The 22,686-nt window shown below is 56.1% G+C and overlaps 1 protein-coding gene and 1 pseudogene across 1 annotated transcript; both read right to left on the bottom strand.

Annotated features, from left to right (window-relative positions):
- Positions 1–6,783: 6,783 nt before the first annotated feature.
- On the bottom strand, positions 6,784–12,420 carry LOC133345799 (protein phosphatase 1 regulatory subunit 27-like). Its single transcript, XM_061556784.1, has 3 exons — positions 11,681–12,420; positions 8,199–8,349; positions 6,784–7,537 (listed from the first exon to the last, which is right to left on the bottom strand). The coding sequence occupies exons 1-3, from the start codon at positions 11,994–11,996 to the stop codon at positions 7,399–7,401; spliced, it is 606 nt and encodes a 201-aa protein (XP_061412768.1). The 5' UTR covers positions 11,997–12,420; the 3' UTR covers positions 6,784–7,398.
- A 3,282-nt stretch (positions 12,421–15,702) lies between these two features.
- The window catches only part of LOC133347846 (protein disulfide-isomerase-like), an 18,329-nt pseudogene continuing 11,345 nt past the window's right edge, over positions 15,703–22,686 (bottom strand).

Raw genomic sequence — 22,686 nt, 5'->3', positions numbered from 1 at the left:
CCAACAACCCTCCGGCGGGGTGAGGGGTGCTTGGGGTCTCGCCCCCCTTGATAAATAACAGTGCCCCCCACACCCCACACACACACCCGCCCACACACCCCCATCCCACACATACACCCGCCCACACACCCCCACACACACACACCCGCCCACCCCCCCCCACACACCCCCCCCCACACACTCCCCACTCCCGCCCACACCCCCCCCAACACCCCTAACACCCCCCCCCCCCCCACACACACCCGCCCACTACACCCCCCACACACACACACCCACAGGGAGGGGTGCATGGGGAGGGGGGGGTGGTGAGGTGGGAGGCAAATTGTCCCCAGCTGCTTGGGGGTTGGATACATCCAGCACGCGAAGTGAGCTCACTCGCACAGACGCACACACAATCATGCAGACGGTCACAACAGACATTCACACGGACACACACGCAACAGACTCGTGCAGACACACGCGCTCAATACACTCACTCACGGCACTAACTCACCCACTCACTCGCCCACTCACTCAGCCACTCACTCTCCCAATCACTCACCCACTCACGCACTCATCCACCTACTCACCTACTCACTCGCCCACTCACTCAGCCACCCACTCACCCACTCACTCGCCCACTCACTTAGCCACCCACTCACCCACTCACTCACCCACTCACCCACGCACTCGCCCACTCACTTAGCCACCCACTCACCCACTCACTCACACAGACGCACACACAATCACGCAGACGGTCACAACAGACATTCACACGGACACACACGCAACAGACTCGTGCAGACACACGCACTCAATACACTCACGGCACTAACCCGCCCACTTACTCAGCCACTCACTCATCCACTCACTCTCCCAATCACTCACCCACTCACTCAGCCACTCACTCACTCACTCACCCACTCACTCGCCCACTCACTCATCCACCTACTCACCTACTCACTCACACAGACGCACACACAATCACGCAGACGGTCACAACAGACATTCACACGGACGCACACGCAACAGACTCGTGCAGACACTCTCGCTCAATACACTCACTCACGGCACTAACTCACCCACTTACTCAGCCACTCACTCACCCACTCACTCTCCCAATCACTCACCCACTCACTCAGCCACTCACCCACTCACTCAGCCACTCACCCACTCACTCAGCCACTCACTCATCCACCTACTCACCTACTCACTCGCCCACTCACTCAGCCACCCACTCACCCACTCACTCGCCCACTCACTTAGCCACCCACTCACCCACTCACTCACCCACTCACCCACTCACTCGCCCACTCACTTAGCCACCCACTCACCCACTCACTCACACAGACGCACACACAATCACGCAGACGGTCACAACAGACATTCACACGGACACACACGCAACAGACTCGTGCAGACACACTCGCTCAATACACTCACTCACGGCACTAACTCACCCACTTACTCAGCCACTCACTCACCCACTCACTCAGCCACTCACTCACCCAACCACTCACCCACGCACTCGCCCACTCACTCAGCCAATCACTCGCCCACTCACTCACCCACTCACTCGCCCACTCACTCAGCCACCCACTCACCCACTCACTCACCCACTCACTTAGCCACCCACTCACCCACTCACTCACCCACTCACCCACTCACTCGCCCACTCACTTAGCCACCCACTCACCCACTCACTCACACAGACGCACACACAATCACGCAGACGGTCACAACAGACATTCACACGGACACACACGCAACAGACACACGCACTCAATAAACTCACTCACGGCACTAACTCACCCACTTACTCAGCCACTCACTCGCCCACTCACTCAGCCACTCACCCACTCACTCGCCCACACACTCATCCACACACCCTCTCACTCACCCACTCACTCACTCACCCACCCACTCACTCATCCACTCACTCACGCACGCCCAACTCACTCCTCACGGTGCGTGATGGTTGCGGGCGGCAGTCGCGGCTCCCGTGCGGAGCTCTGCGTGGCTCCCGCTACCTCCTTCCATAAACCCCCCCCCCAAACCCAACCCCCCCACCCCCAACCCCCCCCACCCCCAATCCCCCCCACCCCCAACCCCCCCACCCCCAACCCCCCCCCCACCCCCAACCCCCCCCCACCCCCAACCACCATCACCCCAACCCCCCCCCCACCTCCAACCCCCACCACCCAGAACCCCCCCCCCCCACCTCGAACCCCCCCCCACCCAGAATCCCCCCACCCAAAACCCCCCCACCCCCATCCCCACCCGCACCCAGAACCCCCCGCAAACCCCCCCCACGCCCAACCCCCCCCCCCCACCCAGAACTCCCCCCCACCCAGAACCCCCCCACCCCCAACCGCCCCCCACCCAGAACCCCCCCACCCAGAACCCCCCCCCACCCCCAACCCCCCCCCCCCCCCCCACCCAGAACGCCCCCCACCCCCAACCCCCCCCCACCCAGAACCCCCCCCCCCACCCAGAACCCCCCCCCCCCACCCACCCCCAACCCCCCCACCCCCCCCCCCACAACCCCCCCACCCAGAACCCCCCCACCCCCCCCAACCCCCCCCCACCCAGTACCCCCACCCCAACCCGATCCACCGCGCTCGGCCTCTCAGCGCTCTGCGGAATTTGCTCCGCAGCAAAAAATTCCGCGAATTCGGAACCCTCTGATTGGGAACGCGAATGATGACGGCGGCGGTGACGGCTCACGGAGACCCAGGCGCCGTGGTGTGTGTGTGTGATTGTGAGAGTGTGATTATGTGTGATTGTGTGTGTGTGAGATTGTGATTGGAAACATTTAGGCTGGCCTACCTACGATCCATCCTGGGTTTAACCAGGCTGGATTGTGTGAGGAGCTCACAAATCCTTGAAAGATCTGGGCAAAGTCCCATCGGTGAGCTCCTCCGGCAGGCAAGGCTGCGTTGGCTGGGTCATGTAGCCCGCATGCCCAGCCACCGCATGCCTAAACAGCTTTTGTTCGGCCGGATCGAGGGGGATAAACGGGCGCGGCACGGGCTAGAGAAGAGATGGGGTGATGTGGTACAGGAGGACGTGGAGCTAAGTGGAGTTGCCGATGACTGGTACCAGCGGTGTCAAGATCGGCCTCTGTGGAGAAGGCTCGTGAAGGACGCTACTGGGCAGTTGGAGGCAGTCGCCCTCCAACAACAACGGAGGGCGGAGGAGCGACGCTCACAACAACGAGCGGAGCGCCGGGTGGATAAAGCATAGCAAGTTGGCACAGTAGGGGGCACAAGTGGTATATCGGCCAGTCATCTCGGTCATCTCAGTCAGTCGACCCGTGGCACCTGCTGGGTCTGCCCCGTGACCTCCTGCCAGCGGGCGTTCGACACTTCACGTGGCCTCAAGGTGCACATGGCCTGGCACAAGCGTCGTGGTGACGTCACCGCCACTTAGTGGCGATTGGCGGTTGTTGTTGTTGTTGTGAGATTGTGTGTGATTGTGTGTGTGATTGTGTGTGTGTGTAGATGCACAGTGTGTGAATGTGTGTGCGTGACTGTGTGTGGAGCGGGGAGCGGTAGTGTAGCGGTTAGCACTACGCTGCGCTACGAACCTGGCGACCCGAGTTCGATTCCCGCTCACGGCCAACATCAGTGACGATTATCTGAACCGGTCCCGGGCCTCCCCTAGGTTGACTCAGCCTCAAAATTAGTACCTGGTGCGGTGTGTAAACATCGCCGCTGGGGAGACAAAGGCGGCCGGGCGTGGTGTTGTCTACCCACCCCCTCGTGTGCCGTTGCGGCCTTCATAGGTGCTCGCTGACAGCACTTGTTGAGGCTATACGGGGGATCTTTGTATTTCTAGTGATGGAGGATGCTCGTGAAGGACGCTGCTACTGTGCAGTTGGGGGCACAGTAGTGGGGGGGGGCACAGTCGTGGGGGGGGGGCACAGCTGATGAATCTGCCAGTCATAGTATAAGTAACTAAATACGTAACTAAAAGTCGGTTTTATATAGCGTCGTTCACACAAAGCCTCACAGCGCTTTACATCAGAAGGCAGTCAACCCACGGCAGCTGCCGGGTCTGTCCCATGGCCTCCTCCTGTCAGCGAACCTCGGATGCTTCACGTGGCCTCAACGTGCACCTAGCCTGGCACAGGCGCTCTGGTGACGTCCCCGCTGTTGAGTGTCGAACGGCCGGTGGTGTTGTTGTACCGCGCGAGTGTGTGTGTGTCGTTGTGTGTGTGTCGTTGTGTGTGTCATTGTGTGAGTGTGTGTGTCATTGTGAGTGTGTGTGTCATTGTGAGTGTGTGTGTGTCATTGTGAGTGTGTCGTTGTGAGTGTATGTGTGTGTCATTGTGAGTGTGTGTCATTGTGAGTGTGTGTGGGTCGTTGTGTGTGTGTCGTCGTGTGTATCATTGTGTGAGTGTGTGTCATTGTGTGAGTGTGTGTCGTTGTGAGTGTGTGTGTGTCATTGTAAGTGTGTCGTTGTGAGTGTGTGTGTTATTGTGAGTGTGTGTTATTGTGTTTGTGTTATTGTGAGTGTGTCATTGTGAGTGTGTGTGTGTCGGTGTATGTGTGTCGTCGTGTATATGAGTGTGTGTGTCATTGTCAGTGTGTCGTTGTGAGTGTGTGTGTTATTGTGAGTGTGTGTGTTATTGTGAGTGCGTGTTATTGTGTGTGTGTGTTATTGTGTGAGTGTTATTGTGAGAGTGTGTGTGTCATTGTGCCCGTGTGCGTCGTTGGTCTGATTACGAGAAACCTTGCGACACGGAACAAGCGCTTTCGGGAGACGGGGAAGGGGTGGGGGGTTAGTGGGGGTTCGTGGGGGAAGTGTGGGGTGGTGGTGGTGGTGGGGTGGTGGTGGGGTGGTGGGGGGGTTACTGTTGGGGGCAGGGACTGAGGCAGGGGAAGCCTGGGGCGTGCTTGTGCCAGGAGGGAGCTGTCGTGCGTGAGGGTAGCGTGGGGGTAGGGGTAGGGTTAGCGGAAGGGGGTAGCGTTCTTCAGGGGAAGGGGTGGGATTAGAGGAAAGGGTGGAGCGAGGGGGTAGCGATTTCAATGCACACACGTAGCTTGTTCGGAGTGGGGTCAGAGATATAATCCGTCAAAGCCGTAGCCACGGAGTCAACATTGGGGGGGACCGAATCTTCCAGGGGGTCTGGGGTCCCCCCCCCCCAGAAAAAAAATACAAATTTGAAAACCAATTTCCTGCCTAAATGTGAAAAAAAAAATCACTAACACATAGGATGGACTTTTTATATATTTTTTACAATGTGTATTTTATTACATTGCTCTGTTTTTTTCTTTTTTACCTTTTTCTTGTTTCATTGTATATAATGGCAGAGATTAGGGATTAATAAAGTACAACCATAACCACAATCGTATAAACAGAAATCTATTTTATAGCAATATATTGGGGGAGGACATTTTGAGCATATTTGAATATTGGGTGGGATGTGTGTCCCCCAATATTTATTAGAATTACGGCCTTGAAGTCAGCGCTCGGGATAGGGGTAGTTAGGAATAGGGGTAGATCTTCTTGGTTCTTTCGGTAAAGTCACGTAGAAGGGAAATAATAAAATAATAAAAATAAAACATCATGAAATACAATTCTCACGACGTTTCGGCCACAACGCAATCAGCCGTCCTCAGGTGAAGAACAGGTCTGTCAGAAAGACAGCGTCTGAATGATTCTCATTCCTTCTACGTGACTTTACCGAAAGAACCAAGAAGATGAATCTCTGCAGTCACGAAAGCTTTAAATCGAAATTTAATAGGGGTCGAGTCAGAGGTAGGGTCGTGGTTGAGGGGTAGAGAGAGAGTCGGGGTCGTGGTTGAGGGGTGGAGAGAGAGAGAGAGTCAGGGGTAGAGAGTCAGGGGGGTAGAGAGAGAGAGAGTCGAGGTCGTGCTTGAGGCGCTTTTCCCGTCGCGGCCGCCAGGCGGCGCCACTCCCCCGCGGCACGGGGGAGCGGCGTGGCTGTCTCTGTCAGCCACGCCACGTGGCCTCAATGTGCACCTAGCCTGGCACAAGCGCCGCGGGGACGTCACCACTTTCTGGAGAATTGTGGCTTTTGTCGTGTGTGTGTGTGCGTGTGTGCGCGCGTGTGTGTGAATGTGTGAATGTGTGTGTGTGCGTGTGTGTGAATGTGTGCGCGCGTGTGTGTGTGTGCGTGTGAATGTGTGTGTGCATGTGTGTGTGTGTGCGTGTGAATGTGTGTGTGCGTGTGTGTGTGTGCGTGTGTGTGAATGTGTGTGCGCGCGTGTGTGTGAATGTGTGCGCGCGTGTGTGTGTGTGTGCATGTGTGTGTGTGCGCGTGTGTGTGCGTGTGTGTGAATGTGTGTGTGTGCATGTGTGTGTGTGCATGTGTGTGAATGTGTGTGTGTGCATGTGTGTGTGTGTGCGTGTGTGCATGTGTGTGAATGTGTGTGCGTGCGTGTGTGTGAATGTGTGTGTGCGTGTGTGTGTGCATGTGTGTGAATGTGTGTGTGCGTGTGTGTGCGCGGCCAACATCAGTGACGATTATCTGAACCGGTCCCGGGCCTCCCCTAGGTTGACTCAGCCTCAAATGAGTACCTGGTTCGGGGTGTGTAAACATCGCCACTGGGGATACAAAGGCGGCCGGCCGGCCGGGCGTGGTGCTGGCCACCCATTCCCTCGTGTGCCGTGTCGTTCCGGCCTTCATTAGGTACTAGCTCGCAGCACTTGGCCAGGACTTGCCCCAACGGCCTGTGTAGGCTACACGGGGGATCTTTGTCTTTGCAAGCATCCCACTCACTCGTCTGCCCCCACTCAACAACGGCACTCACAATCCGCCCGCTCACCCTCGGCTGAATGAAAGCGATTTTATTTAAAATGATGGAAACATTACCGACAGAAACGTTGACAATCTCCAGCCCTGTACAAAAATATATACGCGACGCAGCTACAGGGGGGGGGGGGTAGTTCACCCCCCGATGAGGGGGGTGTGGGTGAGGCTTGAGGCGGTGGGCCTTGGGAAAGAGAAGGGGGGGGGGTGTGCAGGTACCCCCTGGAACTCAGGGGGTCCTCTCGGGATCTCCACTGGCAGGAACCGCAAGGGGCTCCTGAATATGAATTCTCGATCCGTGTCCAGAATTCCCGAGTTCTTGGATCCGAGGAGTCCTTGATCCAGACTTTCGCGTCCGAGTCTTGTAAATTGGAGCCCGTGGCTTCCAGTCGCCTCCCGACTCCACTCCGCGCGATCCAGACGCTGGACTTGGGCCCGTGATCCTCATGCCGGATCTGAAACCCTCGATCCGATTTCTCAGTCGGGGTTCAAGCGATCCCCTGAGCGGGGTCCCCCGGGTCCCTGAGCGCGCTCCCCGCACGTGGCTGGCCCCCCGCTCGCAGGGGTCACCCCTCGCGCCGGGGAGGGGGGGTGGGGGGGGGGCACGTTGAGAGGGGGGGGGGGTCCCTGCGACCCCTTTAGTCGTCAGGCAAGACTCCCCTGCGCGCCGCGCGCAGCATCTGCCGGATGTCGGAGCGGCCCCGGGGCAGGAGGTCCTCGGGGAGGTCGCCGCCTTCGGACAGCGCCACGGGGGACGCGCCCTTCCGGAGAAGATGTCTACGCGGGGGGGGGGGGGGGGGGGGTAAGGGGGGCACAGATTAGGAGGTATAGCTGGGGAGTGAGGAGGTGTAGCTGGGGAGTGAGGAGGTGTAGCTGGGGAGTGAGGAGGTGTAGGTAGGGAGTGAGGAGGTGTAGGTGGGGAGTGAGGAGGTGTAGGTGGGGAGTGAGGAGGAGTTTTGATGATGATGATGATGGGAAGGAGCGGCTGTTGGCTCCACGACTTGGGGGAGCTCCAGGGAGTCTTCTCGTCCACACCACTGATGCTGGTGATGATGGGATTCTTGATAACGTGGTGGGTGGTGTTGTTGCTGCTGATGATGATGGGTTTCTTGATACCGTGGTGGGTGGTGTTGCTGCTGATGCTGATGATGATGGGATTCTTGATACCGTGGTGGGTGGTGTTGCTGCTGATGCTGATGATGATGGGATTCTTGATACCGTGGTGGGTGGTGTTGTTGCTGCTGGTGATGATGATGGGATTCTTGATAACGTGGTGGGTGGTGTTGTTGTTCCTGCTGCTGCTGATGCTGATGATGATGTCGAAGGTGACAACGATACTGGTGCTCATACTGATGGTGTCCGATGGACATTCCCCGTTCCCATGACGGGAGCCCACGACGGTCTCCCCGATTTGCGCGACTTCTTCTGCCGCGCCTACCTGATGACGGCCGTGTGGCCCTGCGAGCAGGCGAGGTGCAGCGCCGTGACCCCCCCCTCGGTGCGCAGCTCCATCCGTGCCCCCCCTCGCAGGAGCGCCTCCACCACCTCCACGTGGCCACGCAGAGACGCCTCGTGCAGCGCCGCCATGCCTGTGTACACGTGGGGTTGTCACGAGGGGGGGTCACCCGGGTGTCGCTCACTCTCTCGTGTCTGCGTGCACGAATTGTACAAAGGCAGAGACTTCCCCCCACCCCCCTGCCCCCCCGTATAGCCTTCAACAGACCGCTCACTGGGGCAAGTGCTGTCAGCGAGCACCTATGAAGGCCGTCACGGCACACGAGGGGGTGGGTGGCCAGCACCACGCCCGGCCGCCTTTGTCTCCCCCAGCGCCGATGCTTACGCCGCCACACTAGGCTACTCATGTGAGTCTGAGTCGACCTAGGGGAGGCCCGGGACCTGGTTCAGATATCAGTCACCGATGTTGGCCGTGAGCGGGAATCGAACTCGGGTCTTTTGCCGGGTTCGTCGCGTCGTGCGCTAACCGCCGCGCCACCGTTCCCCCTACGAACCCGCACACAGGCGCGCTCAGGCGGAGGACATCGCGACCGTGCCCTGCGAGAGCGGTTTCTGCGCGGCGCTTTTACCTTCGCGAGGCGAGCGCGAGTGGGTGGCCACTCTTAATGATGCTCTGGAAAAGGGCGAGAGAGCTGGGCTCAACAGTCGGTTATAGGAGCGCTATGAAGAAGGGCAAGCTCCCAAAACGTCACCTATTGCAGGTGTCCCTCTCTCGATTTCGGGCTCGCGTTGTGCCATTTCGCGCAGTTCTGCCCAAAATCCGCTACATTATATGCGGTTTGAATTCACTCCACATGCGGCTTTGCGGTCGTACGTGGGACAACGTAGTGCGTAGCGTGTGCGTACCGTGGGTGCACTGTGTGCGTAGCGTGGGTGCACTGTGTGCGTAGCGTGGGTGCACTGTGTGCGTAGCGTGGGTGCACTGTGTGAGTAACGTGGGTGCACTGTGTGCGTACCGTGGGTGCACTGTGTGCGTAGCGTGGGTGCACTGTGTGCGTAGCGTGGGTGCACTGTGTGCGTAGCGTGGGTGCACTGTGTGCGTACCGTGGGTGCACTGTGTGTGTACCGTGGGTGCACTGTGTGCGTAGCGTGGGTGCACTGTGTGCGTAGCGTGGGTGCACTGTGTGTGTACCGTGGGTGCACTGTGTGCGTAGCGTGGGTGCACTGTGTGCGTAGCGTGGGTGCACTGTGTGAGTAGCGTGGGTGCACTGTGTGCGCACTTGTCTGTAATGTGCGCGCACTGGGCAGGCGCTGGCACGTGCGGTAGATCGTGTCTTGCGTGGTCTATTCTAAGCGATTTCGCTTTGTGTGCCCTTCTCTCGTAACGCATCTACGGCAAATGTTTCCTGTTGAGGCCACGAACGGTTGAATGTGCCGGGTTTGAATTGTGATGATGTGCTGTAAAGTTTCGAACAAAGACAGGGCACCGCATCGCGCGCTTTCAAACGCGCTTCTGCGGCCGTCTGGAACGCTCTTCCTTCCGATATTAGGAAGCCACTGGAGCGATCCACTTTTAAATCAACTAAGAGAGGAAAACGAATTTCTTTCGCACTGTGTATAAGTTTGATGCCCTTCCCCCCGCACCTCGGATAAACACGATCGGCTACGTACGGTGCGAAAGAAGTTCAGCAAAACACTCACACATGCGAACTCGCCAGAGCTGAGTGAGCGGCGTCAATTCTAAGGATGCTGCTATCGAATATTTTTTTGGCACCTTCCACTGGGAGCCTGGGTTCAAATCCGCGTTCTCTGCTGCCGCGCACTCGTGGACTCTGCCCGGTTTCTATTCTCCTCTTGTGCACGGCAGCAGCAGCAACAGCAGCATAATATTCAGAGCTCTCTGCCAATGTCGAGGTCTGCTGCTGGTCACACGAGAGGGCTTCAGCAGAGAGAGAGAGAAGAGTTGATGTCGTTTTTTGCCGATCCTCCTCCGTTGAAGGAAGCGCAGATCACGGTGGGTTTACCCTGCGGTTCATAGTTTTGGTTGCACGGCCACAATCGCACGGTGATTTGTCTTTATTAGAACTCCGTGCCTCTCTGTGTATCTCGAGGAGTCTCCGCGTATCCCGATGTGCCTCTACGGGTTCAATATACGGTCCGTAGTTTGTGTTGCATGGCAACAATCGCATCACTGCGGCTCGTGCGTTTAATTTTCCATCTGTGAAGGAGATGTGCGCATGGGTCTGGGGTGGTGACAACGTTCCGATTCGGTTGAACGGCCTTAGCCCGGCCACCAATGATTGCACAACTGAGACCCATCCACTGCGTGCCGCGTGGTTTCTCGCTGATGGGGCATCTCGCAGAATCGGTGCTCCGTGGTGCAGTGGTGTCGCCTGCGTTTCGTGAGTGAGAAACTACAAAGATGATTACGTCACGATCAGATGCTTGATATCATCAGCAGCAGCAGCCGTGGCCAACCCACTGCTGGATGGAGGCCTCCCCAAGCCGCTGCTAAATGTGTAAATGGTATAAGTCAGAGTTGTGGTTTAGTCGTGTGGCGTAAATTTTGACTTAAAACTTTCGTGACTGAAGGAATTCATATTCGTTGATTCTTTCGGTAAAGTCACGTAGATAGAAACATAATAATAAAAATAAAGCGAATAAAAATAATTTAAATAAAATAAAATAAAACCACGACGTTTTGATCGCAACACAGTGGTGTTGCGATCGAAACGTCGTGGTTTGTTTTTTATTTTATTTTGTATTCACTGTACTTTTTTGTGTGCGGATTAGTCGCTTTGGATGGATTTTAGATGCGTGTATGTATTGATGATGGTTATGATAGTGGTGATGGTGGTAATGATGGTGATGATGATGATATTGTCGTGTATTCAGCAGTGGTTGCGAGGTAGTTTCACGTCTCGCTAACGGGGGAACTTGCAATCTTCGCACTTAAGTTTAGCAGCGTCGCGATGACGTCTGCCGCTCCTGATTTAGTGCCCTGGCGCCGCTGCCTCAGACCGGTTCTGCAGCCGCGTCCCCGACACGAGACGCGGTTGTCGCTCTGCGTTAGAGGCACACGGAGAGCCGAGAACGCTGATGATGGTTCTAGAGGTGAGGCTCTGCGTTAGAGGCACACGGAGAGCCGAGAACGCTGATGATGCTTCTAGAGGTGAGGCTCTGCGTTAGAGCCATACACAGAGAGCCGAGAATGCTGATGATGGTTCTAGAGGCGATGCTCTGCGTTAGAGCCACACACAGAGAGCAGAGAATGCTGATGATGGTTCTAGCGGCGAGGTTCTGCGTTAGAGCCACACACGGAGAGTTGAGAACGCTGATGATGCTTCTAAATGCGGGGCTCTGCGTTAGAGGCACACAGAGAGCCGAGAACGCTGATGATGCTTCTAAGCGCGAGGCTCGGGCACACGAGGCGTCGTTACTGCCGGGGCGATGAGAGATGCCTACCGGACGTGTTGATGGTGTCGAGGGAGAGCTCCCCGCCCTTGACGAAAGCCTCCACCTGCTCCACGTCTCCCTGCCTCACGTTGTCAAGGAACTCCACGTCGGCCGTGAATCGCACGCTCTTGAGCGGCGCGGGGGAGTCGGTGCGCTCGGGGCCGCACGAGGAGGCGACCGAGCCGCGTCGAGAGCCGGTCCCCTTGGTCTTCTTCCTGCCCCCCGGGGAATTGAGTCCCGAGTCCCCCCCGCGACTCAGGAACGAGAAGCGAGCGCCGTAATCCCCGATGACGTGGTACTGCCGTACGCCCAGGTAGAGCGCCATCTCACCGGCTGATGATGCTGATGATGATGATTCTGCTGATTAGGATGACTCTGCAGATAATGATTCTGCCGCTGCTGCTGCTCCCGCTGCCTTGGGTTGCTGCAGCACGCTGATAATTGCGCTGCTGTTTCTGATTGATGTCCCTGCTTCTGCTGCTGCTGATGATGATGATGGTCCTGCTGATGACACTGACGATCCTTGAGTTGCCGCTGCTCTTTCTGTTCCCGCAGCCGCTGCCGCCGCCGCCGCTGCTGCTGCGGGAGTTGACTCCGACGAATGTTGTTTTGTTTTGTGTTAAAGCAAATATATTTCCGAGCAGAGCAACAACAACAACAACAAATCACAAAAGCGTCGCTCCGAGAGCGCGTCGAGTCGCTCTCTCCTCTCGTCTCCTGTGCGCGATCCTCGCTGCCCGCACCCCCTAGCTCCCCTCTCCGGGCAGGCGGGGTCAGGTCCCCTCTTATAGGGGGGCCAGAACGGGGGGTGGGGGGAGGTGGGGGGAGGGCGGGCACGAACTCCACGCCGATGATGGAGCGAGAGTAGCGCGAACGCCGCGGGGGATGCGGAGGGGAGGGGGGAGAGGGGAAGAGAGGGGATGGGTTGAGGGTGGTGAGCTCGTGGGGTGAGTACGAGTGGTGGGAGGGGTGTTGGGAGAGAGAGTTTCGTCGTCAATAAAGGTGTGAATGTGGTTTCGTGGGGTGAGCGCGGTCAGGGTGAGTGAGGGTGAGCGCTGTGAGGATGAGCAGGGTGAGCTCGCCATGGCCCAGACGACACCGCACGACCAAGCAGCTTCTGTTCGGCCGGATAGAGGGGAGCTAAACGGGCACGGCGCTGGAGAAGGGACGGCAGCTGATGCGGTGCAGGAGGATGCGGAGCTGAGTGGCCTTGCCGATAACTGTGGAGGAGAGGCTCGTGAAGGAAGCTACTGGTGGAGTTGGAGGCAGTCGCCCTCCAGCAACGGCGGAGGGCAGAAGAGCGAGAGCTCACAGCAACGAGCGCTCTGGCGGAAAAAATAAATCCCGCAGCAAGTTGGCGCAGTGGGGAGCGCGGCCGATGCATCTGCCCGGCCATCTCGGTCGGTCAAACCCACCGGCACCTGGGTCCGTTCCGTGACCTCCTTGCCAGGGGGCCCTTTGACACTTCACGTGGCCTCAAAGTGCACCTAGCATGGCACGAGCGCCGTCGTGCCGTTACCGCCACGTGGTGGTGGTGGTGGTGAACGGCGGTTGTTGTTGGTGAGCGTGGTGAGGGTGATCCATTTCATCATCATCATCATGCGCGCAGATGTATTTTAATATTACGTGACGCAATGTTAATATAAATAACTTGAAATTGAACCCTATCCACAACCTCTCTCACCACCCCTAATGCTACGCCGAACAGTACACCTATCTCTAGCCCGAGCACTAATCCTCCGTACCCCCCCGTGACCCGAGCACTACCCCGATCTCCCCAGCGTGGACAAGGTTCCGAGTTTGCACATTGCCACCATCAATGCTCTCGTGCCAGGCTAGGTGCACTGTGAGAGATGCTGGGAGCCCCTCCGCCGAGACCCAGGGGGGGGTCCAGGGCTCGTGTTGACTGCGTTCCTCGCTCAAATTAGCGGCTGTGGGGCGGGGGTGAGGGATGGCGGGCGGAGGGGAGAGGGGAGGTCGTGGGTTCTACCCCCCCCCCCCCCCAGGACTTTGTTTAAAGTTTATCTGTTCCAATAATAATCATAAATAATCATCCTGGCGCTCTGTTTACTCAAGAAAGCCGCACGGAGTCTCGATACTCAATGCCGGGTCGGTGCGGTGGTCTCCGTCCGGGATGGTTGACCTCATAAGGGTTTGGTGTCTCGGGCGCGGGGGGGTGGGGGATAGACACACACGTGGCAGTAGTAGGCCTTCGCGACCAATATCATCCATATTCTTGCTTCTTTCGGTAAAGTCACGGAGATAGAAAATAAAAAATTTACTTAAATTAAAATTTAGGAAAAATAAATTCTAAAATTAAAGCAAAAATAACCCGCGACGTTTCGATCGCGACAGAAGCGGTCTTCGTCAAAGCCTGGGGGAGGTCGTGGTTTTAGCTTTGCAACAACTGGAGCGATCTTTGCAGCATGAAAAGGGAGCGATGGCTTCATTGCGTGCCGAGCTCCAATCCTGAACCTCTCTCCCGTCTCCTTTTCACAGCAGACTCTCGACACGATGATGATTTTCTAAATGCGATTTGTAACTTTGATTGAACTATCGATAGTTCAATATTAAAGGTCCTATTTTTTATTTACCGTGTTTTTTTCTTTGTGGCCTGGGACCGTTTGGTTGTTTTTACTGCCTTGCCCAAACTGTAGATAAATCTGACAATTTACTTTTAAAGTGACTAGCTCACCCTTTTCTGTTTTTGCACTCCTATCGTTTTTGTTTTCCGTTTTAAGTTGTTGACCCACCCTCATACTGGACATCTGTGAAAAAGAGTCATAACTCATCGGATTCCTCCAGTCTAAATAAGATTCAGACTCGCTTACAAGAGCAACAGCGTCCAGCTCGGCCGACTGTTTGCATAAACCAAATCCCCGTTCACTCAAACCATCGGAAATCTTTCTCCTCTGGGCCAGGCCAGGCAGGCAAGGCCCTCGCGTGTCTCCCCGAGGCTTGGTCAGCGCATGGACAAACAGCCCAGCAATGGCTTTTTGTGCACTGCCCTGTGGCACAACACCACGTGCCCTCACAGCAGCCACAGCTGTGTGTGTGGCCACCACACCTGTGTGTGTGTGGCAAGTCCAGGCTCAATCAGACTTCGCTTCCGAGACCCGACGAGGTCTGGTCCGGGTGCGTCGTAGGCGATGTGGGAATAAACCGCGAGATAAAACCACCACTGTGGAACACAACCACGTGATGAGCGACACCAAGCGATACGTAAAACTGGGAGAAACAAAGTCACGTGAAATCAAACCCTGGCAACTGAAAGCCCCGGCAAGAAAGCACGAGAAGCGAGACACGTGATGTCGTTGTTGCTGTTCCCTTTTATTTGCATCGCGAACAGCGACCCCCACCCCAACCCCCCCCCCCCCCTACGCTCCCCTACAAACGACGTAACCCGCCTCAAGTTACTGCCATGTACACGCGCACGGGTACACCGGGCCAATGTGGCGCGCACACACACACGCGCACACACACACCTGGTACAAAGACAGGTACACGTACAGACACACACGTGTGTATAAGCACGGAGGTACAGTCACAAACAAGCGCAAAAGGACACACCCGCACACATCCCTGAACACACCTGGACAGACGGCACAGCCATAATGAAACACAACACCCCGGACAACACCCGCAACCTAGCCAGAAGTTTCTGCGCTGTTACAAAGTTTACAAGAGAGGCGCAGTGAGCGAGGGGGTAGAGCACGGTGAGACGGGGTAGGGTAACGAGTTTTATATTAGTCCAACTTGTTAAATTATGCAGCCAACGCTGCCTCATGGAGACCCGCGTCTTCCCCGCACCTCTCCCTCCGGGGCGGAGCAGATATGGAGCTGTGTGGAGCATTCCACTCCGCAGTAATTTCGTTTTAGGTGGCATCAAGCAACGCCTGGAGGCCGAGAGAAGGGCTCCACTACGATCCATCACCAGGGTCAGCAGCCGGTCGTGTGGAACACCGCGCGCGCGTTAAACTTTCACTCGGTTGTAAGGGAAAGCAGAGAGACGTTTACAAAATACGAAGCACGCGGCGTTTCACTCAACCAACCACAGGCAGTGGCAACTCCTTTCGGGAAGCCACAGAGGCCAAGGGATTGAAAGCTCGAGGGGATTGAGGGATTGTTAAATCGAAAAGAATCGGTGGGAATGCCCAGGGAGGCCGCGGATTGGGAGACGGGCACCAGACGTGGCCCACACTCCGTAGAGCGTTCACATTTTTACATTTAATCATAAAAAAATAATTACCTGGTGGAAGGCAAACCCCAAAACAGACCCCGCAGGAAATCAGTACAAATAAAAAAAAGAGACTCGGATTTCTTCTTCTCTTAAAGCAGACGGGAACGGGCGCCGAGGATTTTCCGCGAGCTCTAGACACTTTGCGTCCGCGCGCCCAATCCGTGGAATTCATTTACAAGGAGGCATCTCCGACGCCACGCGGGGAAACACGTGGCGGGCAGGGGCCAGACGTGGCTTGGCGACGCGTCTTGCCAGCCCACGGGGGGGAAAAGCAACGGAGAGACCCGACACCAGGTCGACGGCGTCACGGGGGACGGTGGTGGTGGTGGTGGTGGCGACGATTCCCAGGCACTAAGGGCCTAGGCTGGACAGGCTGAAGCACGGCACAGTAAGAGGGGTGTGGGTTTTGCATTTGACATCCATGGCCTAACATTTACATACACACGAGGGGGAGGTTCATACAAAATGGGGGGCCCCGTGGGGGCCTACAGCTCGTCCTTTTTAATGGTGTCCTCTGCCACGTCATCACTGTCGTCTTCCACCTCCTCCAGATCCTCCAGCTCCTAGGTCAGGGGTTAAGGGGGACAGGAAGGTCAGTGTCGGTGGCGTTCGACGCCCGTTCAAACAGCACTGTTGACCAGTCTTAAGATTTAATTTCATTATTTTTACTTATTCGCCAACTTCATCCCCCTGATTGTGCTATCGGTGTCAAGAGATGAGACGAAGAATCCATTCCAAACTCTCACAGAGCAGTTCATCACTTCACGTTACAGAACGGCCCATGGAGTCGGACATCGCAGAACTAATTCTGAGATCATTAGCAATTTAAGGTCCAGGCACAAGCCACAATTGGACACAGACAGGCACGTGCACACACCACACACGAAGATCCCCTATGTAAACCACATACATGCCGCCATTGGAGCAAGTGCTATTCGTGAGTAGCACCTATGAAGGCGGGCACGGCATGTCTCACAGTGCACCTAGCCTGGCACGAGGGCATTGATGGTGGCAATGTGCGAACACGCCCAACCCATGGCTGCTTTAGTCTCCCCAGTGCTGATGTTTACACACTGCACCAGGGATTTGATAAACACGAGTCGACCCCATACAAGCACATACGCGAGCGCACATGCTCAGGAATGGGTTCGTGTTGTCACACGCACAAGGAATGGACCCACGCGCCGCACGCGAGGCCGACCCTTGGTGCTTCGTGTCCAAGTCCCCCCCCCCCAAACCCCTCAACTCACCAGGGCCCCCCCTCCTTCCACCTATACCCCCATATCCCAATATCCCCGCTACCCCCCAGTTTTTGCTCCTCGCCAGGCCCCTCCCCCAACTCCCTCCTCCTGGCCCCCACGCACCAATCATCCCTGCACCGCATGGGGCGGTATGAGCGCGTGGCAGCGTCAATGCTTCCAGCCGCCCCTCCTCTCCGTGTTTACCAGCCGTTCAAGTGGTAATCACAGGGGACCCCCCCCATTGTAGACGCACGACCCTCCTTGTCATTACCACCATCTGCGCTAACCCTCACGGCCTAGGCTGCTGCCGCAGGTCGTCGGGGTTAACCGACCGTACGTCAGCGCGCTGGTCAGTGCGGGTTGGAGCATAGTGCTGCTCAACTGAATTTCCCTGCACTGTGTGGCCAGCACCACGCCTCTCGTCACCCCCAGCGCTGACCTGGGCAAGAACCAAGACCGGTGCAGATATTCGCCGACTGTCGTTGGCCATGGCCAGGAGTTACAATAATGTTTCCAGATTTGCCAACGGTTCTGAAATTTTACCTTTTTAAATTAGGGCCCTGCAATAATACAAAAACAGTCTATGGTAAATTTCAATAATGTGCCAATTTTCAGGGTCTCAAGAGGTAGTATATATGTAGAACTTCTTTCGTACCATACGTAGCCAACCGTGCTAATTGGAGGTGGGGGGGACCGCCCCCATTCCCTTGAATCCATCACCGAGCCAGTTTTTGCAATGGAGTCATTTGCAGCTAATTTTTCATCATTGGGGATATTTTGGCCAATACCATTTACATTGTGTGTGGTTTTTGTTAATCTATGCACAGGCACCCTTGCAGTATAGGAGAACAAACAAACTCCACGCAGAAAAGTGCCCGAGTCGGGAATTGAACCCGGGCCCTTTCTTGCTACGGGGCGCGCAGGTGTTCCCACCGCGCCACCCTGCCACCCTGCCGCCCGTGGGTCGGGGGTCAACTCACGTCCTCGCCGGCGCCACCCTCGCCTCCGCTCTCCAGGAATTTGACGAAGGCGTCCAGCGTCCGCTCGCCGTTATAGTCTACGACCTGCGGTGGAGGTACACGCACATACGCACGTAAATACAATGGTAAAGATCCCCCCCGTATAGCCTGTAGGAGCAAGTACTGTTAGCCGAGTAACACCTATGAAGGCCAATGCGACACACAATGGAGGTGGGGTGGCTAACACCACGCCCGGCCGCCTCCGTCTCCCGAGTGGCGATGTTTACACACCGTGCCAGGTACTCATTTTAGGCAGAGTCGACCTAGGGGAGGCCCAGGACCGGTTCAGATAATCGTCACACGTGCCCACCACAAGCGGGAATTGAACCCGGGTGGCCGGGCTCGTAGCCCAACGTGCTAACTGCTACGCCACCGCTCTCCGCTAACGCACACGCACTCGCAGAGACGATCTCCCGCCTGTCTGGTGACACTCATCCTTACAAGAACACCACGGCCAAGTGGTGTTTGCGAGCGCCCAGTAAAAATCCAGTGCGGCGTGGCCCGGAGGGCGACGTACCTTGCGGCCAGCGGCGGCGGGGAAGAACTTGAGCGTGGGGAAGCTGTGCACTTTGATGCCGTCGACCTCGTTGGCGGTGGAGTCCATCTTGGCGATGACCACGCTGTCGTCCTCCTTGAACTTGTCCCCCAGCTCGTCCCAGATGGGCACCAGCTGTTTGCAGTGGCCGCACCACGGGGCGTCTGTGGGCAACGGCACACGCCGCGTCGCTCGCCAGGGTTCTAACTCGGTCACCCCAACTCGGGGGGGCTCCATACACACACCTCTCTCTCTCAGGAAGACCTGACTTGGTGCCCAGGCCTGTAACTAACTCGCCGCCCCATCAATCCCATTCATTATAATAAGAATGTCAATTTATATAGTATCTCAATGCTATAAGCAATTCTAAATGTTGTACAGGATAAACTATATTAAATAATGTGGAGGCAACATCAAACATCAGGGCAGCTTGCCAGTAACCTAGCACACATTACAGTAAAACGTAAAATGAAATTGGATTAATATTGGATAAGAGATAAATGCCAAAATTCATGATCTGACTGGGCATATAAAATACCCTGCTGTAAGGGGAAGCCAATTTAACACACGGTTATGATCTGTCATAACCTGCACGCCAAATCTAAAACACTTACAGACAAAGGGAGGATTTATTGTCACAAGATTGATGCTGCATTATTTGTAAACTTTGTTATTTTCCATCTTGTTCGGAGTGTTCAGCGCTTCCGTGAGCCTCAACGTTTCTTGAGTGCTGCGGCATTTGCCAACAAGTATCAATCCACCAATAGCAAAGATTATATTGTCTCAGTCACATGACTCGATAAGAGTACGGCGAACGTAGGAATCCACCAGACTAGTCGATCGAAGCATTGTTACTCCCTGCCAGCCAGCGTACCTACTCGGTCACCCTCTTTGGCCCTGACCCAGAAGCACTCTTCACTACCAACCACAATCACCGCAAACTCTACCCTCCACTCCGAATCTGATGACACTAACCGGACTGACTGCACTCCATCTGAATATCACACTTGGCGCTGCGTCGCCCACAATTTAAGATGAAATCGATCTCACTTTGCTGACTACTCTCGCACAGGAATTTGCGCCTGGCAGTGCCCAGCTGTCGGTAAAACCCATCGGCAGTGGTGGCCGTGGCGGTAACAGCGGATCGCGCCAAACATGGCGCGGTCCGTCAGTGGCATGGTCACATGGCGAAGGGCTGGCTCTCACCGCACCACCCTTCACCGCCCTTCCCCGGGTTCGCGCCGAGACGGGCGACGAAGCCTGGCCCCCCATGACAGCTGGCGCCAATGCCATTCGGCGCAAACCTCGATCGACGGCACGAGTCCCAATTTCACGCAGTGGAGGGAACCTTGGGAACGGTCGCCATAAGCGGCGTGGGAAACCAGAAACGCCCTGCTGGCGCAGCTGTGAGCAGCAGCCAAACGAGTGATGCAACGCGATGGTTGTTTGAAGGATACTGCCATCCTAAACGCAAGGCCTGAGATGATCGACCCCCTTCCAGCTATTTTCTAAATTGTTATAATTCACGGTGGCAATTTTACTCAAGAATCGATCGCTTTTTTGTCGTGTTGACCATCTCGTTTGTGTTGGTGCCAGAGGTCGCAACCGGGTACCCGATACCCGTACCCTACCCGATACCCGGCTACCCGTACCCGGCCAGGTACGGGTACCCGTTTGCGACCCTGGTGCGGCCGGGTACGGTTACGGGTAAGGAATCAAAACCCGTTTGCGACCTCTGGTTGGTGCTTCTCGTTTTCTTTGGTCTCGTTCATACAGATTTGTTTCTTCTATTCAGCTCAAAGTGACACAAGCACATCCTTGGCATACGCTGGACATCTCCAGCATCATTGTCGAGCCAGACGCCACGTATTTACTCATTGCAGAGCGAATACAACTACACTATTTTTATTCTACCAGGTAAGGCCCAAAACGCCCACCCGAGCACCACTGGCCCAAACGCTATTTGTGTTGTGTGACATTTAACGCTGTGGAGTATCATTACCCATGCGTGTGACCTATTGGGGCAGGCAGGGGTGCACAGGGGTGGGAGGGGAAGGAGGGGCAAGAGCAGGTATGTGCACATGGGGCACATTTAAGGGTGTTCAATTGGATCACCCTGCCACCCTACCACCCTCTACCATTGTACTACTGTGCCACCCTGCCACCCTATCACCAAGCCACCCGACCCACTGCACCAACCTACCACCCCACGACGGGACTCATGATATCCTACCACGCGTCACCTAACCACTGTATCAACCTACCACCCCACTACGGGACTCATGTGATATCCTACCACGTGCCACCCTAACCATTCAACCTACCACCCCACTACGGGACTCATGTGATATCCTACCACGTGTCACCCTACCCACTGTATCAACCTACCACCTCACTACGGGACTCATGTGATATCCTACCTCGTGCCACCCTACCACTGCACCAACCTACCACCCCACTACGGGACTCATGTGATATCCTACCACGTCACCCTAACCACTGTATCAACCTACCACCCCACTACGGGACTCATGTTATATCCTATCTCGTGTCACCCTAACCACCGTATCAACCTACCACCGCACTACGGGACTCACGTGATATCCTACCACGTGTCACCCTACCCACTGCACCAACCTACCACCCCCACTACGAGACTCATGTGATATCCTACCACGCGTCACCCTAACCACTGTATCAACCTACCACCCACTACGGGACTCATGTTATATCCTATCTCGTGTCACCCTAACCACCGTATCAACCTACCACCGCACTACGGGACTCACGTGATATCCTACCACGTGTCACCCTACCCACTGCACCAACCTACCACCCCACTACGAGACTCATGTGATATCCTACCACGCGTCACCCTAACCACTGTATCAACCTACCACCCCACTACGGGACTCATGTTATATCCTATCTCGTGTCACCCTAACCACCGTATCAACTACCACCGCACTACGGGACTCACGTGATATCCTACCACGTGTCACCCTACCCACTGCACCAACCTACCACCCCACTACGGGACTCATGTGATATCCTACCACGTGTCACCCTAACCACTGTATCAACCTACCACCCCACTACGGGACCTCTCGTGATGTCCCACCACCATGCCGTGCGAGTGTGGGAGGTGGGGGAGGGGCCACGTACAGAACTCGACGAACACGTTCTTGCTCTCGTCGAAGGCGATCTGCTCGAAGTTCTTCCCACGAGCACCTTCACGGAGTTCTTATCCCAGTCCTCGGGGATGTCTTCACTCATGAGGTGCGCCTGGGTGGGGGTAACAGGAGATTGTGGGGTGGGGGTGAGGCGTTCGTGAGAGACGGCTCAAGTCGACACACCACGCCTTCCCTCCCCCGCGCCCAACCAACAGTGGACAGTCGAGTGTGGAAGACGGTGTGAAGAGCAGGGTGTGACTGTTCAACACCCTTCCCTCACAGCGGCAACCCAACCCACCCGACCCAGCAGCTCAACTGAGTAATACCGCTGCCAAAATTCCCCACCACCCCTAACACCGCAACTCCTCCCCTCCCCCCCCACCACTCAGAGCAGTACCTTGAGCGCCCCGTTGAGGAAGGACCTGCAGAAAGCAATGAGGTTCTCCGTGCTGAGGTCGTTGCTGTCAGGTTTGTACTTGGACATCTCCTCCTCGCATGATGATGCGCGCTGCGGGGCACTCCTCCTCTTCAGCCCGAAGAACTCCAGGATGCGCAGGTTTCAGAGTTGTCCACATCGATGTAGATGAAGAGGATCTGCAGGTGGACACGGGGACACGTGCGTGAGAGGCGGCTGTTGAGTTCCTAGTGGCGGCTACAGCATCCTGCTCGTCCTTACATCCTGGCTGAAGCATTCAAGTCGGCCTGCCTACGATCCGTCCTGGATTTAAACTGGGCTGGATTGCACGAGGAGCTCCCAAACCCTCACAATATATTTTCACATGCGCGTCAGGTGCACGGGTTTAAGGG

Source organism: Lethenteron reissneri, chromosome 3 (assembly GCF_015708825.2).
Source record: "Lethenteron reissneri isolate LAM-NWPU_2019-01 chromosome 3, ASM1570882v1, whole genome shotgun sequence".
Lineage (NCBI taxonomy): Eukaryota > Metazoa > Chordata > Hyperoartia > Petromyzontiformes > Petromyzontidae > Lethenteron > Lethenteron reissneri.
The sequence above is the reverse complement of the archived record's forward strand: the minus strand, read 5'-3'. Positions and strand labels throughout refer to the sequence as shown.

Bases quoted from the DNA above. Each gene is read 5' to 3' on its own strand.
- LOC133345799 (XM_061556784.1), bottom strand. From the start codon at position 11,996: ATGGCGCTCTACCTGGGCGTACGGCAGTACCACGTCATCGGGGATTAC. The intron at 8,350-11,680 runs GTAGGCATCTCT...ACGTGTACACAG, and splicing joins CGACACCATCAACACGTCCG to GCATGGCGGCGCTGCACGAG. The intron at 7,538-8,198 runs GTAGGCGCGGCA...CCCCCCGCGTAG, and splicing joins GGCCACACGGCCGTCATCAG to ACATCTTCTCCGGAAGGGCG.